Source organism: Mustela putorius, unplaced genomic scaffold (genome assembly GCF_011764305.1).
Source record: "Mustela putorius furo isolate JIRA1106 unplaced genomic scaffold, ASM1176430v1.1 tig00000407_pilon_pilon_pilon, whole genome shotgun sequence".
In the NCBI taxonomy this organism is placed as follows: domain Eukaryota; kingdom Metazoa; phylum Chordata; class Mammalia; order Carnivora; family Mustelidae; genus Mustela; species Mustela putorius.
Window position 1 is genome coordinate 15,483,865 of NW_025421373.1, and position 18,543 is coordinate 15,502,407.

Genomic DNA, 18,543 nt, shown 5'->3' on the forward strand with positions numbered 1-18,543 from the left:
ACAAAACAAACAAGGCCAACAGCAAAAACCAGCCTGCTGTGTTTTTCAGTTTTGAAGATAGAAATTTTCCTTCCTTCTAAATTGCCCTGATTTCGACTTTTCACATTAATCTTCATTGATTCTTGGCTTGTGCTTCTTTATTATAAGAAATTGTTTCTTCATGGCTTTAGCAGCTCAGAGTGGTTTATGATAATAATGAAAATGAAATAGCCGCGTGTAATTGGGCATAGTAGCAGGCATTAATATACTGTAGGCATTAACGCTGGGTGCTTTACAAATATTAGCTCATTTAGTCCCCACGCTAATTCTGGAGGTAGAGAATACTAGTCTCATTTTGCAAGGAAGGTATTTTAAGATGCCATTGATGATTTGCCTTTGTGTTTATGGAGGCTGACCATGCACCTGGCACAGTCATATGAGTAAATAATTATTAAATGAATGTTTTATTTGTTTGCTCATTTCATATTTTGGAATCTTCTATGGATAGGCCGTGGTAACAGATGTACTGCCATATATCAGGATCTGTTGATAATACTAGTATGCTTAGTTTCGTTATTTTATTATCTACTGAAGAAACATGCAAGTCCAAACCAGAACAGAGTAGTTTTATTGTAGGAGAGGGAATGGAATGCTCTCCGAATGGCTAATCAGTAATCCCTAAAATTGAATTTTTGTTCTGACAAAGAATTCTTTTGGGTGTCTACTAAGCCACACGCTATGGTTATACAATATCCAGTATTAAACTGAAAAATGTCTCGAGTGTCCGGACAACCAACTCAAATGAATGATTTGTTTTATGTCCAGATGTCACATAGACATTAACCTCTTCATGATTCTATAGTTCCTTTACTTGAGATAGTGTCCAAAGTGCCTGGGAAATAGAGAGCTTACAACAATGGGACAGCATTTTCAAACCAAATTTTCTGATTTTTGCACTTTGTTACTTGTTTCCAAATGAAAATAGAACAGAAGGAAAGTGGGTCAAAGCCAAACCAATAATATTTATTTTTATTTTTACTTTTTTTTTTGCTTTGCAGTCAATTATTCAGCACCCACAAAACACTGAGAGATGATAGTAAATAGAGTATATGGTATTATTTCTTTGGTTTTGTCTATTTTATGACCTTCCCTTTGTTTTCAGACTGTTTTCTTAGAGTTTGCTTGGAATTACGTGAATTAGGGGTCTCTTTAATGTAGCATACAATTTTCATTATAGGGTTTAATGACTTAAAAGGAACAGTCTTGGACAGTGTTGCGAATACTTTGTCTTCGAAGCTGGGAACTTCTCAATCTGTGGATCAGTGCTCACAGGATAGTCTCATTAATCACTTAAGCAAGCAGGGGAAAAAAAAAAGGAACAGAACAAAGTCCTAAACCCTAAACATTTGTTGAAAATACGATGTTGCAATGGTAAATTCAGAGATGAAAAATAATCCAGTTTTTAAGAGACCACATGGAATCGGCTTAATGATGATATAATTGTGGATATGTGTTCAACAAGTTGACTTTGATTGTTAAACTACTGTGTGGTTCCTTTTTTTTTCTCCCGAAGATGCCATTAGAATAGTGGGTAATTAAATGTCCTCAGAAATTGTTTTCTTCTCCTTCATTCAGTTTTATAGGGAAGGAAGAATGGTTCCATTTATTTATTTATTTATTTATTTATAAGCTTTTATTTCAACCCTAGGTAGTTAACACAGTGCAATATTAGTTTCAGGAGTAGAGCTCAGTGGTTCTTCTCTTACATGTAGCAACCAGGGCTCACCATAACAAGTGCCGTCCTTAGTCCCTGTCACCCAGCTAGCTCCTCTCCTGCTCACTCCCTCCATCGACCCTGTTTGTTCTCGCTCATGAAGAGTCTTTCATGGCTTGTTTCCCTCTCTCCTTTTTTTTCTTCTTTTCCTCCTTTCCCTGTGTTCATCTGTTTTCCTTAAATTCGACATGAGTAAAACTGTATGGTATTTGTCTTTCTCTGACTTAGCTGTCTAGATCCGTTCATGTTGTTGTAAATGGCAAGATGGCTTTCTTCCCGATGGCTGAGTAATACGCCATCACATGTACATACCACAACTTTTTTTTTTTTTAATTTCTTTTTAGTGTAACTGAATTCATTGTTTTTGCACCACACGCAGTGCTCCATGCACTCCGTGCCCTCTCCAATACCCACCACCTGGTTCCCCCAACCTCCTACCCCCCGCCCCTTCAAAACCCTCATATTGTTTTTCAGAGTCCATAGTCTCTCATGGTTCACCTCCCCTTCCAATTTCCCTCAACTCCCTTCTCCTCTCCATCTCCCCTTGTCCTCCATGTTATTTGTTATGCTCCACAAATAAGTGAAACCATATGATAATTGACTCTCTCTGCTTGACTTATTTCACTCAGCATAGTCTCTTCCAGTCCTGTCCATGTTGCTACAAAAGTTGGGTATTCATCCTTTCTGATGGAGGCACAAGACTCCATAGTGTATATGGACCACATCTTCCTTATCCATTTGTCCGTTGAAGGGCATCTTGGTTCTTTCCACACTTTGGTGACTGTGGCCATTACTGCAATAAACATCATACCACAACTTCAGCCGATGGGCATTTGGGATCTCTCCTTAGTTTGGCTATTGTAGACATCTTGCTGTAAACACTGGAGGTTGTATATGTCCCTTCGAATCTTTATTTTTTTGTATAGAATAGTTCCTTTTAAGCCAAGTTAGAATAAGGTGGTCCTATTCGTGTACATCTGTCCCTCTACATCATGTCCCTCTGTCATTTGTCCCTCTGCAGGACAGTGGGATGCTGGTGATAAAGCCACTTTGTGGTTTTGACTTTTCTAAAAGAAGTTACCTATGACAGAAATACATCAATATCTGAAATAGTCCTTTGAACCAGTTTTGTTTTTTTAAAGATTTTATTTATTTATTTGACAAAGAAAGATCACAAGTAGTCAGAGAGACAGGCAGAGAGAGAGAGAGAGAGAAGCAGGCTTCCTGCTGAGCAAAGAGACCGATGTGGGTCTTGATCTCAGGACCCTGAGATCATGACCCGAGGCGAAGGCAGAGGCTTTAACCCACTGAGCCACCCAGGCGCCCCTGTTTTTTTTTTTAATAAGTGATAGATCCACACTTACATAGCTTTTACATGGAATAAACAATGGGTCAATGAGATGTTTACTATAGCCCTTAAAATAGAGTTTAATAATTTCTATTAAAATAGAATTTTTTCTGAAGTGAGACATCCAGTTATGATTATATAAAATGACTGCTTCCTGTACTGATTTGAATTCTTAAAAGGCATTTGGCGGGGGGGCATTGGGTTACCCAGACTATCTAGCTGCTTGTCTTGTCTTTTACACCCCCAGCTCCAGAGGTCTGCAGAAGATCTGTTTTAGAAACCACCCCTGCCATTGTCATGTTTTAGTTGTTGCCTTTGTGTGGCATATTGTTGGATAATTGTAAATGAGCATGCCTTCCTCTGATTGTTTTTGAGCTTATTTTTCCGGTTAAAACGGCAGGCATAAATTTCAATGAAACAGGGTATGAACTTACTCATTTGCTTTTTCTGAAGTCAATATTTTAGGAGCCTAATGGTGAATCCTGTTATTTCTGCTACAGCTTCGTGGAGCTGTATGTAGCTGATCTGGAAAGTAAGACCCTCTCAGCTCCCGCATTTCTTTTTTTCTTGACGACAGAGGGCAGCAGACTTCTAAATGCTGTGGCTCGCTGTCCTTTAACAGCTCCTGGTTGCCTCTTGACAGCTTGCAGCTGGTAGCAGGATTCACCTAAGACATCTGTAGTCACCTTGTAAAATTTCTCATAGAGACCACTCTCTTTTATACTAGTGACATATATGTGAATATGGAGATAGAACTTGCTTAATCAGTACATGGACAGTAATAACCTTGTCTGAATTTTTCATTGATTTCTTAATGTGATTGGTAATTTTCCATTAAATTCTCTTTTAAAATTAACTTTTACTGAAAATACATCTTTTTTTTAAAAAAGATTTTATTTATTTGACCGAAAGAGATCACATGTAAAGAGAGAGAGGAAGGAGCAGGCTCCCCGCCTAGCAGAGAGCCCGATACAGGACTCGATCCCAGGACCCTGAAAACATGACCCGAGCCGAAGGCAGAAGCTCAACCCACTGAGCTACCCAGGGAGCCCCAAAATACATCTTTTATAGATGTGGTCTATGTGATTTTTTTTAGAAGATCAAATCTCTTAAAATGATTATGAATATCATATACGTAGGATTCATACCACTTTCAAAAAGTTATGTGGATTAAACTCTCACAGCTAATAATTTTGCTTTCCAGGCAATGAATCGCTCCTTGGCTAATGTGATTCTCGGAGGCTATGGTACCACTTCAACAGCTGGTGGAAAACCCATGGAGATTTCTGGCACACATACAGAAATCAACCTTGACAATGCAATTGACATGATCCGAGAAGCTAATAGCATTATTATTACTCCAGGTAAAAAAAAAGAAAAGAAAAAAAAGAAAAAAGCAAACAATCTATAATAGCTATTGGAATTATGTTCGTGCAGTTTCTTATAATAGAAAAATTGAATTGGAACTTATTCATTTTTGAAAATTTAATGGAAACATAGAAGCAACACTATGATTATCAACTAAAAACTCTCAACTATGTTGAGAATCCTTGGCTTCAGTTAATATTTCAGGGATAACAGAGATTCTACAGATCAGTGTGGTAGTTCTAGCCATGTCTTTCTGTGATTCTGTTCACACATTTAGTCATCTTTGAATTTTGGTTATGTATTCCTCATAGATAGTTTTTGAAATTATTGTCAATATTAAATTAGATGTAGTACATGAAAGTATTTAGACTCACTCAGTGAAGGCTAGTAAATGTTAATCTCTTTTCATAAGTAAATATTTAAAAAAACCATTGAGAATCGTATGGTTTCCAATAAGATGAAGTAACATGACCTAATAGAAAGAACTTGGTCTGGGAGTGACAACACCTCACTTTTGTTCTTAATTTTGCTTCTAACAATTGACGTGACATTGGCCACGTCATTTAATCTCCCGGCCTCAATTCCCTAATGTTTTGAAGGTTAGCTCCATTTTTCTCTATTTGGATTGCAGATTGCTGTGGTATTACAGCTAATACATTGGGTTCAGATTAAGATTTTAACTCTGTCATGCTATCATAAGAGTTTTCTATAAAGGAAATTATTGGTTTGACGTGTGGGTGGTTTGCTGGTTGGTTATATGCTAAGATGTAAATAACAAACACTAGCAGAGTTGAATGTTCAGCTGCAAGCCTTCTCAATTGAGGCAGTATTATTTTCTAGAGGCATTTGAAATATGCAGATTTGGGTTTTTGTCTCGCAGATGGGGCTGCTACTGTCCTAGTGTGTGGGAGCAGACACTAAATATGTTGTATTGCCAGGGACATTCCTGCATTGTGAATTGTCCCACCCACAGTGGCATTAGTGTTACCTGCTGAGAAACACCTGGAGTATAGAGGTAGAAAGATGTAAAGGACAAAATCTTCTCCCTTTAGACATTTTCTATCTAGGGAAGAGGTCAGATCAATAAATAACGTATTGGGGTTACGATAAGGGCTAGATTGGACTGTGTAGACACCCTTTCTTGTTAATCATGAGGAGCCTAAAAAGGAGTGTCAGGAAGTGAGGGGTCTTTTGGGGCCTTGAGGATGCACCGTGTTCGGGATGGGGGAAGGCAGAGGGAACAGACTGAGCAGAGACTTGATATTTGGAAAACTGGGGTAGAAAAGTGAGGATAGGTGTGGTTGATTGTATGGGGGGAGTGGACGGAGTGTAAGGGTTAATGGAGAAGGAAGAGGTCTGCAGTTTGTGGTCATACCGATAATAACATCAGACGTAGGGAGCACTTTTGGGTTTTTTTTGGCAGAAGAGGACATTTTTCTGTTCTTCTTAGGAGACATTAAGTTTGAGGTGGAGATTGGACAATGGACGTGCCATCCTGGAGCTCAAAGGACAGGCTGAGCCTGGGCACAGATTGAGGGTCCTCAGATGGTTGTTGAAGCCATGGGATGGGCTGAGACTTTCCAAGGAGAGTGTGAGGGGTAAAGCCAAGGCCCTGGGGAGTTTCATTGTTTAATGGGAACTGAAGGAGATTTAGTGAAGGATGTCAGAGAGTAGTAACGAAGTGAGGAGAGGAACCAGGGAACTGCAGTGTTCTCAAAACCGAGTCTGAAGTCAGTTTGACTGTTTACGCAGGCCACAGGCACACACACCCAGAGTGTGTGTGCGTATACAAGTGTGTGTGCAGTGTGGTGTATGGGGAGGGGGTGCCCAGCAGTATCAGACAAGGCAAAACATGGATGAGGGACCATTAGATTTTGAATTTGACATTTAGGCCAATATTTTTAAAAAGTCCAGAAGTTTGCTTTCATTTCTCATCCTATTAACGGATTGCCTTATTTTTTTCTTTTTTTGGCATAAAAATATGTTTTGATCAAGGGAGAAATTATTCTTCATAAGATTTCGAAATAAAAATTACCCTGTTCTGTGTGCTTCATGTTCTTTGCAGGCTATGGTCTCTGTGCAGCCAAAGCGCAGTACCCCATTGCCGACCTGGTGAAGATGCTCTTGGAACAGGGCAAGAAAGTCAGGTCAGTGGGTGTAGTGTGAGGCTTGCGTGTGTGTGTGTGTGTGTGTGTGTGTGTGTAAGGAAAGGAAAAGCAATGACTTATGTTTAGATGACTTTCTTAAAGTGGAGTAAGAAACAGTTGTTAAAACCCTGTGCTTGCCTTAGTCTGGGTGCCCCGTTTCGCTGTCTCTCATACCGCAGAACCTAAACATAGGCTCATTTTAGAAAAAGAAACTTTATACTGAATTCCAGGATTTTTATTAATGGGGGAAAAACAGAAGTCCGGTTTCTGGTTGGATTTGGGGAAGGAGGTCAAAGACCCACATCAAGTTGACCCTTTCTGGTTCCTAGCATTTGCACTGACTCATGGAAAGTATGTCAAATTAGAGGTTCCTGATGAAGAGTGAGTGAGACCCAGTGGAGATCCTTTAGGCTGGTTAATGTCTGACTGGGTTCGCTCTCATATTCGTCTGTGGACAAGACCGGTACAAATGTTCTTTTCCTAACACTGTACACTTTTTGAAATAAGGGTGAGGGCAGTAGTTGTGGCCGCTTCTTGGCATTTGGGCACTAGACTCTGCCCTTGGGAGGATCTTGAGCACAGTAGAGAAGTGGAGGACGCTGCATTTCCAATATTCCCTTGGATAAAGGGTTTGAGGGATGTAAAAATGGGGTCGGTGGGGGACAGACCCTTGGAATACTTCACATCTGTCCGGTATACCTTTGGATCCCTGTTCTGGAACTCTGCTGTCAGGAGTCTGTGAAGGGAATATCTGAAGTTGTTCCTAGGAGTCGATACCTGCTCCCTCTTTGCTAGAGAAGCTGGTTCTCTCACAGCTTCATTGATATGGTACCATAAGTCAGAGAGACAGGCTAACTCTATTATTAAAATAAAATTTGTTCGTTCACCAGAATGTTAACGTATGTTGACAAAACTGTTAATGTCTATTAATGAAAATCCTTTTAGATGTCTATCTTACACTTTTTCTGAGGCAGATGATAAGAAAATAAGCTCAGCCATGTGCCCAGAACTAGTCAGAGTGTCTATGCAAGACTGGGTGCAGAATCCTGAATGTCCTGGCTGTTAATAGTGGTGAAGAGACTTCCATGATGGAATAAGTGGATCTGACATTTTTTTTTTTTACTTTAAAGATTTACATATTTATTTTAGAGGAGGAGTGGGAGGGACAGACGGAGAGGGACAGAGAATGTCAAGCAGATTCCCTGCTGAGTGCAGAGTCTGAGGTGGGGCTTGATCTCACAATCCTGAGATCAGGGCCCAGAGATGACCTGAGGCAAAACCAAGAGTCTGGCACTTAACGAACTGCGCCACCCAGACGCCCCAAGTGGATCTGTCATTTTAGTATCAGCTGCATTTGCTCTCTTCCTTCCTTCCTTCCTTCCCTCCCTCACTCCCCACTCTGCCTTCCTGTGATCCATAGTTAGTGTTTTCATATATAGTCAGAATATTCTTTTGTGGTAGGACTAGCTTTTCTGTGATGTCAGTGTTTCCATGTTTAGTATAATCTTAGAAAATTGAAGATAGACGATGCGAAAAATCACTTTTTTTTTTTTAAAAGATTTTACTTACTTATATAAGAGAGAGCAAGTGCGCAAGAAGGAGCATGAGAACTCGAGCGGGGCAGGGAGGGAGAGGGAGAAGCAGGTTCCCCACTAAGCAGGAAGCCCGATGTGGGGCTTGAGCCCAGGACTCTAAGATCATGACTGAAGACAGCACGAGTTGAAGGCAGGTGCCCCACTGACTTTGTTTTTTGATTTTCACCTAAGAAGTCTCATTTTGGTCACCATTGTCCATTTTCTTATCCGGTATTGTACAGGGCTGCCCTTTTAATCATACGCTTGCCGCTTAAAGCATTTGCAGACCTACATAAGGAAAGGATGTGTTAAAGAATCTTTTATGATTTTCTTAAACAGCGATTGTTTTTCTTTATTCAGTCCACATGTGAGAAGTCCTAATATATTGGTAATGCCTTCTATCACCACAAATGTTTAGGACATGAGTGGCAATCTCATGAAGTAGAGAAAGATGGCTTTCCTGTCTTAGATTATTCCCTTCCCAGAGGATAACTAAGACAGGAAAGCCATTTCTCCTTTGGGAAGGGAATGATTAACCTGACATCCCTCTCTATTACCCATTGACCAGCCCATGTTAACCAGACATCTTGGAAAATCAGTCCGGGGTGAGGTGGATGCAGTATTGGAGGGCCTCAAGACGGTCGGGTAACTTGACAGAAGCAGGATGTGAGGGGAAAGGAATAGGAGGGATGGAGAAAATGATCTGGAAAGAAAAGGGATGAAATAAATGAAATTTCAGTTTCTGACCTGACTAAAATTTGATTTTGATTCATGAAGACATAAAATAAACTGCTGTTTTAGGATGATTTCTGTCACCCCGAGTGGGAAAAATAGTTGCTTGACTTAAGCTATACGGAAGATATTAAACATATACGGAAAGTATCTCAGTTATAATTTGTGCTTTATTGAAGTAATTTTGTGAACAGGATGTCAGACTTGATGTGAGAGAGCGCTCCTGTCATTTCACATAATTGTCGTAGTTTGTTTGAATAATTTAATAATAAACTTACTAATAATTTATTATGTAGGATCAGAGTAAAACTGTTCAGTCTAATTTCTCTATTTGTGAGTTAGGAAAAATTAGCCACTTATATTGATCAATTAATTTCATAATAAAGGTGAAATTAATTATTAGTATATCAGGTTTTTTTTACTGTGATCTGTTGAATTTTCAATATGGGCTTTGTAGCAAGTTATGCAGATTTCGTGTTTGAATTAAATGGAAGATTCCAGAACTATTCTTGCTGACACAGTAATAGTAGATTGTCCTATTCTTCCCTTCTAGTTTCTGAATAGGGACTTTTTTTTTTTAAATTTAAAGGGAGTCATGGAAATTGTTAATTTTTGTCTCATGTGCTTTGTCGTCCTTTCCTAGGAGAAATGCAGATTTTCTTGATGGACTTAGGAATACGTGTATCCATAGATGCTAGCTTTTTTTTTTTTTTTTTAGAAAACAAATGTCTGTTTGCATAAGAGATGGCTGCAGCGTTACCTCGTATTTTAATGAAATAAATCTGTATTTACAGTTAGCAGTAATTTAGTCCTTTCATCACCCTGTGGAGCTCCCACGGTGTTCATTGAGCACAGCTGCTGGGCCTCTGGTTTTAGGAGATCTTTGTGCCTCAGGACCCCGCTGCCTAGCATCCAGATGTGGTGACATACTCACACACATCCCCTGTGGAAATATGCCAGTGTGGACATACGATTGTCATCAATTAGTTATGCCCAAGTGGTGCCAAGAAAAATTGCCTCTGTCATACAGTCTGTCTGGCTTCACGGCCCATGATTGATTTAGAGACACTCCTGTTTTCCTGTGCTTTGGCTGTAGTCATAACATGCTCACCGGGAGCTGAGATGACATAATGAACCACGTGACATTTCATGACAGGAGCTCATGCGTGTTCACTAACCTAGGCTTTCTTCAGTGGCCAGTGTACAGTTGCTTCCCAGTTGCCCAGAGCACCTCTGTAACTCACCTAACTTATGCTTGATCTCTAAAAGCATTTTATTACAAAAACCTTATGCTATGAGAGTACAGACATTTTTTCTCTTGATTTCCCAATCTTTGGATTGATATGATGGGCTTTTCCCTATAGAGCAGAAATAGTGTTCCCACTGAGTAATTCTTAGAAAGAGGTGTATTTTTTCTTTTGCAATTAATCACAGTTCAATTTTCTTTTCAGAAAGCATTATTGCTTAGATTATCACAGAAGTCTTTTGAGTTCATGAAACCACCCTTCAATTTCTTTGATTGGCTAACTGATGTTATACATTGCTGTATCTTTCTATTAATAATTTGCTGATAGAAATTTCTTGTTATTAGGTATTGAGAGAAAAGGGTGCATAAGCCCAGTTGCCACTCTCAAAAGTGTATGGTTATGAAGCAAACAAGCCTATAAACAGATGACTCAGTGAATGAATTCCATTTAACATGATAGTGTGCCAGGAAAAGTAGAGTAAAAGGAGGGTCAGAATGCAAAGGAGAGTAGTTATTTGTCCCGGGGACATTTTAAACCTTTTATGCTACTCGTGACATGAATTTCTTTGCAGGTTTTTAAAAACATTTAATCTTTTTTTCATTTTCTGTCTAAACACATCTAGACACCAGTGGCGTTTGTGGTTTAATAGTGTTTTATAGTCTTGTGTGACATGGCTTTGGTTTAAATATAGGTTAGTTTTGATTAGGAATCCACTCTTTGAAAATATTTCAGGATGAAATACTTTGTCAGACTAACCGGATTTTCTTTTTTCGAAGGTTAAATGTAATTCAAGTAAATAGAGTTCAGCCACCTTGGATTTGTTATTTATTGAGGTGCAAGAAGAGATAGGACATTCACATTTGTAGAGTGATAAAGCACATAATAGATATTAGGCCAGGTAAAAGATTTCATATTTGAGCAAAGAAATAAGACATTATTTAGCATTTTTAAAAAAGTTTATTTATTTATTTATTTATTTGAGAGAGTGAGAGAAAGCATGAGAGGGGGAAGGTCAGAGGGAGAGGCAGACCCCCGCTGAGCGGGGAGACTAATGCGGGACTGGTTCTGGGGACTCCAGGATCATGACCTGAGCTGAAGGCAGTCGCTCAACCAACTGAGCCACCCAGGTGCCCTATTTAGCATTTTTTAAGAAAAGGTTTTCTTTTTTTTTTTTTTTAAGAAAAGGTTTTCTTTATTCATGCTTCGGGGGGAGGCAGAGGCAGAGGGAGAAATAGGCTCCTGGAGAGCCTGATGCGTGACGCGGTCCCAGGACCCTGGGATCATGACCTGAGCTGAAGGCAGATGCCCAACTGACTGAGCCACCCAGGCACCCTTAGCATTTTTATGATAGCTTTGCAATATGTTCTTTTTAGACGTGACTACTCATGTTAATGACCATTCACTGAACAACTAATTACATAGTGTTTTGTGCCAGGCACTGTTCTAGGTCCTGAGAATATTATCTGTGAATATGCAGAGAGAGTAAAACCGAAGAAAGTATGTGTGCATCCACCCACATCTGTGTTTAGCCTATTGTATATAATTGCCAGTAAATTCTCCACTCATAGTGTCTCTTGTGCTCTTAGAAAACAACCCTGTCCCTCTCAGATTCCGACTCTTGGCCAGACTACCTTTGGCTTTCTGTTTATATGGTGTATTGGTGTAGCGGAAAGAAAGCCTGTGATGGTTGGTATAGCCTCCGCCTTACAGTTCATTCTAGGGCGTGTTTCTCAGTCTGTCTTCTCGCAGTTCTGGTGTTCTGAGGGAGAAACTTTACTCCCGATGAAACTGGTGCCTCTGACCACCAGGGTGTTTCTCGGCTTCTTGTTCTAGTATTAGTCGTGATAAACTCTGAGCTGAGGTTCTTCAGTGACGTTCACATAAACATGGTGGAGTATAAATAAATAAATAAATGACTGTTTCTCATTTCATGTTCCCCTTCCTTGATATTTTGCTGACAGTGTCAGCTTAAGGTGCTCACCGGCCATTTCTTCCCAACAGTATCCTGAAGGTTATTCAGACAGGAAGATGACATTATGTATAATTTTTTTTTTTTTACCAAGTCTCTGCCCTATGCCAGAATATAATATTTTAGAACACGAGTGGCAAATAGAATTTGTTTTTCCTGTGATACCATTTTTCATAGTCTTGTTGGTTGTTTTGAAATAAAAAGCGTGTCAGTCATCATACAGTTTCTGTTCTGGGCTTGGTTGCTGGATTTGGCTCAGAGATGGAAAAGCCAGATTTGGGCACAGTCTGTAAAAGCATCTTTGGAAGGGAACAGGTGGTGTTGTGGTGTGGTTCTGTAGAGGGCTGCACTGATGTTTGCACTGTTTTCTGGCCTGGCCCTCTTTAGATGACTTCTCATTCTTCTGGTGACCTCCGTGTCCCAGGCCACATGCACAAATAGAAAATGGGACTGTAGCCCTTTGGCAAATATTTTCTCATTCACAGTCATTGAAAAGGTTATATTCTGTATTAGAAAAACTGTGCCCCTGAGACATTTCTGTAAGCTCTTTAACATTCGTAATCTTTTTTTTTTTTCCCTGAAGAAGGGGAGGCCGTAGATAAACATCAAATTTCAGATCAGCCCTGATTTGCCTTCCATAAAAGAACGAAAGGTACATAATGTTTTCTAATTATGGCTATTGGAAAGTTCTAGAAAATTAAATGAACATTTTTTTTCCCCCACTCAGAACCATATAAGTGAGTTTATCTAAACCACTATTTCTAAGGTCTTTCACAATTTTAGAGAGGTGGGTGTCTGTTCTTTTACTTAAGAAGCTTCTCCAGGAAGTTGATTCCACAGCCTTTCTCATTGGTCAGTTTTTGTGGACAGCAGTGGCCTTGTCAGGAGGGTTTTCTCCTTCATCACAATGTTTCTTTTCAGGTGAATAAGCTAACCTTACCTAGCTGGTCCCAGCCTTTTCACCAGTAAGGATGATTTGTGTAACATTTGGCCTGCTTCAGGCTTTGCAAGTTTTTATTCTAAACTGCATTTACTACAGTTCTTTATTAAAACAAACAAACAAAAAAAAAACTTCCTTGTGCTTTTAATCAGTGACGTGTAGCTGTCAATCAAAAGTTGTGATCAGAATGTGACAAACCAAAGGAACCTACCTTTTCAGGTCCCACCATATTTTCCACAGGTGAAATGCACAATTAGATTACAAAAATAATTGAATATAGTAACAGATTTTTTTTTTAAGATTTTTAAAAAATTTATTTGGCAGAGAGAGAGAGTGCAAGCACGGGAAGCGGCAGAGGCAGAGGGAGAAGCAGGTTCCCAGCTAAGCAGGGAGCCCGATGTAGGGGCTCGATCCCAGGACCCTGAGATCATAACCTGAGTCAAAGGCAGATCCTTAACCAACTGAGCCACCCAGGTGCCAAGATCTTTTTATTAACTTCATGGGCCCTGCTCAGAATGGAGCATTGCCACGTGCAAACATAAAGAATACGAGTCCTTAAGGTGTGTGTGGCCCAGACCAGGGACTCTTCCTTGCCTCTGCAGTTGAGCTCCCAACCTGTTTTGTGATGAATACAGCACACATATTTGGTGTAATTCTAAATAAAGGAGTCCTGTCTTGGGAAGTAGTCAATGGGAGAATCTTTAAGGTCTATTTTAAGTCTTATTTTTTTACTTTTTAGGTTTTTATTTTAATTACAGTTAACATACAGTGTTATATTAGTTTCATGTATACAATTTAGGGATTCAGCACTTCCATACAAGACCCAGTCCTCATCACAAGTGCCCTCCTTCATCCCCATCACTTGTTTCCCCCATGCCCCCCTCACCTCCCCTCTGGTAATTACCAGTTCTCTACAGAGAAGAGTCTGTTTCCATTAGTATCCAAAACATATGAAGAACTCATAAAATTCAATACACAAAAAACAAATAATCCAGTTAAGAAATGGGCAGAAGATATGAATAGACATTTTTCAGAGAAGACATACAGATGGCCAACGGACACATGGAAGGGTGCTCAACATCACTGATTATCGGGGAAACACAAACCCAGACTACAACGAGAGATCACTTCACACCTTTCAGGATGGCTAAAATGAATAACTCAAGAAACAACAGGTGTTGGTGAGAATGTGGAGAAAGGGGAACCCTCTTACACTGTTGGTGGGCATGCAAACTGGTGCAGCCACTCTGGAAAACAGTATGGAAGTTCCTCAAGAAGTTAAAAATAGGGGCGCCTGGGTGGCTCAGTGGATTGAGCCACTGCCTTCAGCTCAGGTCATGATCTCAGGGTCCTGAGATCGAGTCCCGCATTGGGCTCTCTGCTCAGCAGGGAGCCTACTTCCCTCTCTCTCTCTCTCTCTGCCTGCCTCTCTGACTACTTGTGATCTCTCTCTGTCAAATAAATAAATAAAATCTTAAAAAAAAAAAAAAAAGAAGTTAAAAATAGAGCCACGCTATGACCCAGTAATTGCATCACTAGGCAGTTACCCAGAGAGCACAAAGATACTAATTCAAAGGGATACATGCACCCGGATGTTCATAGTGGCATTATCTACAACAGCCAAATTATGGAAGAGCCCACATGTCCACTGACTGATGGATGGATAAGGAAAATGTGGTATATATACACAATGGGATATTGCTCAGCCATCAGAAAGAATGAGATCTTGCCATTTACAACAACATGGATGGATCTAGAGGGTATCATGCAAAATAACTCAGAGAAAGACCAATGGCATATGAAACCTATCTTTTAAAGGTTCTTTAGCAAGAGATTAATAATTAGTTTTCTTCATCTTTTTTTATATACCTTACAACTCCATGGTGACAGTTCTTTTCTGTCCAGTCTTTGCCGATTTTATTCCACAGCCTTCTCGCTTCCCTTGCCTGGGTTCAGTTCCAGACCAGTGCAGAAGTCTCTCAGTGCCTTGATCTCGGATTTCCCAGCCTCCAGAACTGGGAGGCGGACATGTTTGTTGTTTTAGTTACCCAGCTTATTGAATTCTGTTCTAGCGGCCCAGTCAGACCAAGACATTCCTGTTCGAGGAATTGGATGGCATTCTCCCTGAGAAATACATCATCATTAGCACCCTTGAAAACATTCTTTTACTGGAGAGCTTTGGATAGTAAGTGACAAAAATCTGAGGAATCCCGAGGTAGGGGAATGAAGAGAGAAACGGTGAAGTAACTTCATTTTGGGGAGTGAGGAAGTGGAATGTTCCCACACTCCCCAAAACCTGTTCTGAGTGTGGAAGCATGACTTCTCCTTGCCTGTAATCACAAGAGGAAGCGGCAGCTCCCTGGGGCCTGGTTCCTGAGCTGCCTAGCGGCTGCTCAGCCCTCTTGTTTTGACTCTTAAGGTTTTATTGGTTTATAAATATTTATGCTTAAAAGCAGGAAGAATAAACAGGCTTCCAACAAGCGAAACTTCAAAAAATTTTCCCTTTGTTACGTCTTTTTCCTCATTAATTTGTCAGCTTCCTAGAAGCTTAGAGTAACATATTTAGGAGAATTGTGGGATGATAATACTGGGAGGCAGAATTCCCAAATGTTGTCAACATACATTTGAAAATATAAAACACAGTAAGAGAAACGAAACGAACTCTTTGAACATCTTGAGTATGAAAACACATTCTGTGCAGTGACTGGCAAAAACGTATGACCAAATAGTTGAAGGTTATAAAAGGATTTTTTTTTTTTTTGATCTGAAGATCCTTTGCAATATTTATAATAGTAGGAGGCAGCAAAATGGAGAAAACACTAAATGCTGTAAATGAGGCCCCATTGTCTCTGTAGTTTCTTTGTCTTATTGTTGAGTTGGGTCACTTGGCTCTTCTTCATGTTTTATTGCTGAACTAAATCTGGATATTTCCATAATGCAAGAAGGAAAATGTAGTTTATTTGAGCAGTTGTGGTAGGATCCGTGTGGTGAATGTTTTATGCTCTCTTTACTAGTCCCACATGTCCTAGGATAACTGCTGTAGCACACCCTGGTCAGGACATATTGTCTCCATGGCTCACGATCATGGGAGTTCACATCGTTGTGTCCCCTTTAGAACATGTGGTGTCTGAAATCTAATGGGAAGTTGCGAAAAAGTGTAAAAATGGGGTTTATAGCATCATGTGTTATAAAAGAAGCTTAGGAAACGTGTTTCCTCACTTGCGTTTTTACCATGTTTTATCCTGTTAACACGAAATTTCAAATCACTCTTGTATACACTCTTATTTGCTGTTGCTCCTTCTTGAGTAATTTAAAAGGCTCTGAAGATCATGTTGATTTATCTGAGTAGATTATTCCCCTTTTTTGAGCCGTGCCTGGGTCTATCGGGAACTTTTAATTAGGGACTGCGGCCTTAGTGTTTATTATATTTTATTACATTTTTATAGTATTTTATTATATAATGTTTCACACAGAACTATCATTTTCATATTTGAGAGAGGAAAAGAGCAAAAAAAGGAATTACATGGCATCTTTTTTCTTGGAATTTTTCTTGCTTCAAGATAAGTGAGACAATTATCCTGACTTAATGATGACACTTGTATTTGTCAGTTGAGGAAACCGTATTCTTTTGCCTAATTGTATCTGTGGAATGATTAAATGTGGCCTTTTGAAATCTGATTTTATCAAAGAAGTGCGTCTCTGCATATTGTCATGAACACGTTTCCAGTGAGTCCAATATTCACAGTTACTAGCCTTAGTCTTTATTGACTGTATCATTCTTTTAGTCTTTTGATGTAGTTGTGAATACAAAGAACTGCTTTTATTGGACTATATTGCTATTTACTGGAATTTTAAGGTAAAAATTAGAAAACCAACTCAAATGTTGACATGAAACCAATATTTTTTAATGTAAAAATGTGTATTTTTCTATAAATGGTCATTAAAAGATACATTTATTTGAAAAATACCATGAACATTTATATTACACAGATATATTTGAATAGAATATTATCATTGAAGGTTAATTTATTAAAGGCTTATTATGCTTGGTATCAGTCTAAAGTATTTTGTATGAAAACTGCTTTATATGAACTATCTCACTTAAATCTCACAATAGTCCTCTGAAGAGGTTTGTTCTCAATCCCACTGGGTGCAGAGGAAAGGGAGGCATACAGAAGTGAGCTGTCCAAATGTTGGGAATCTGGGCAGTGGTTCTCCAGAACTTTCACTGCAATTCTTTACTACTTCCCTAAATTCTTTCTCTAAAAAGAGATGTAGAACATCTATGAGTCAATGGACCTTACTGGGCACATGGTGTTACTTAAAACCTTTTTTCTCCTTCCTTCCCATTGAGTCCCTAGAAGGAATGCTAGGTGCTGTGGGAGCTGATAAGTAAGCCACATTACTATGTTACTATGATGTTACTGTGTTGCAGTGCAACCTAAGGAGGAGATACATTAACAGAGTTCTGAGACCTGGAAGATCTTTCCGTGATCTCATTTTTGTATTTATTTTCCTTCTGCAGAATCTTGTTGTGGACAGGGACAGCTGATTCTGCTTTGTTAAGTATGTGCACAATAGAGATAATTTTCATGGCTCAAAGGGAAGAACTAAAAGGCTAGTAGGCTTTGCATTTTCAAATTCTGGATATTCTTCATACGATGATGGAACATTGATGAGCTTTGGCCATCAGTTCCTGGAAATAACTGGCCATGGCCAAACCAATGTCTGGTATAATTAACTGTAACACATACTTTGGAGATAAGCCAGTTACATGGGCCAGAATTGTTATTAACTCACATTGACTTATCAGTGTGCACATATATATTTCTACAAATTCAGTGTGTTCTGTTATTTCTCTCAAAACACTGGCATTTTCTTGTAAGAGCCTTGCGTGTGTTTTTCTCCAACATTAGAGTCTTAAGGTTTAGTATAATAAATTATTATGCCAACAGATAGAAAATGATCTGTCCTTTGGGATATTCAGCATGAGATATTGGTTAGCTTTGCCATTATTTCCTCTTCACAACTAGCTCAACAAATATAATGTCTTTATGCAGTCTGTAGCTAATCAAATGTTACAATAACAGCAAATACATTTAGAGCTCTTTGATTTCTAATTTGGCCCAAGACATTATCAGTTTAAGCATAAAGATGATGGCCAAATGGATTAATTGAAAGATAAGCAAGGACAGTATTCAAAACAAACAAATTAATTAAGATGAAAAACTTACTGGAATAAAGGAGGTATACAGAATTGTTATCCAAAAGTAATTCATATAGTATATATTGGATTATTCAGCTAAAATAGAAACCCTAGTTCATGGAATTTTAGGACTGGAAAGGATGTTTGCGTTAGGCCGAATAATGGCCTTGAAGTGTCCACCTACAATTCCCAGACCTGTTGACATGTTAGTTCACATGGCAAAGGGGGGCTTTGTAGATTTGAGGGGAGGATTTGGAGG

General features: G+C 39.2%; 1 protein-coding gene across 7 annotated transcripts in view; it reads left to right on the forward strand.

Moving 5' to 3' along the window:
* The window catches only part of NNT (nicotinamide nucleotide transhydrogenase), a 95,205-nt gene that overhangs the window by 66,674 nt on the left and 9,988 nt on the right, over window positions 1-18,543 (forward strand). For all 7 annotated transcript variants that reach the window (XM_045079538.1, XM_004737919.3, XM_004737916.3 and 4 more), the window contains exons 18-19: window positions 4,306-4,465; window positions 6,535-6,616. In XM_045079538.1, coding sequence (XP_044935473.1) covers window positions 4,306-4,465; window positions 6,535-6,616 — 242 coding nt within the window. The remainder of the gene's footprint in view (window positions 1-4,305; window positions 4,466-6,534; window positions 6,617-18,543) is intronic.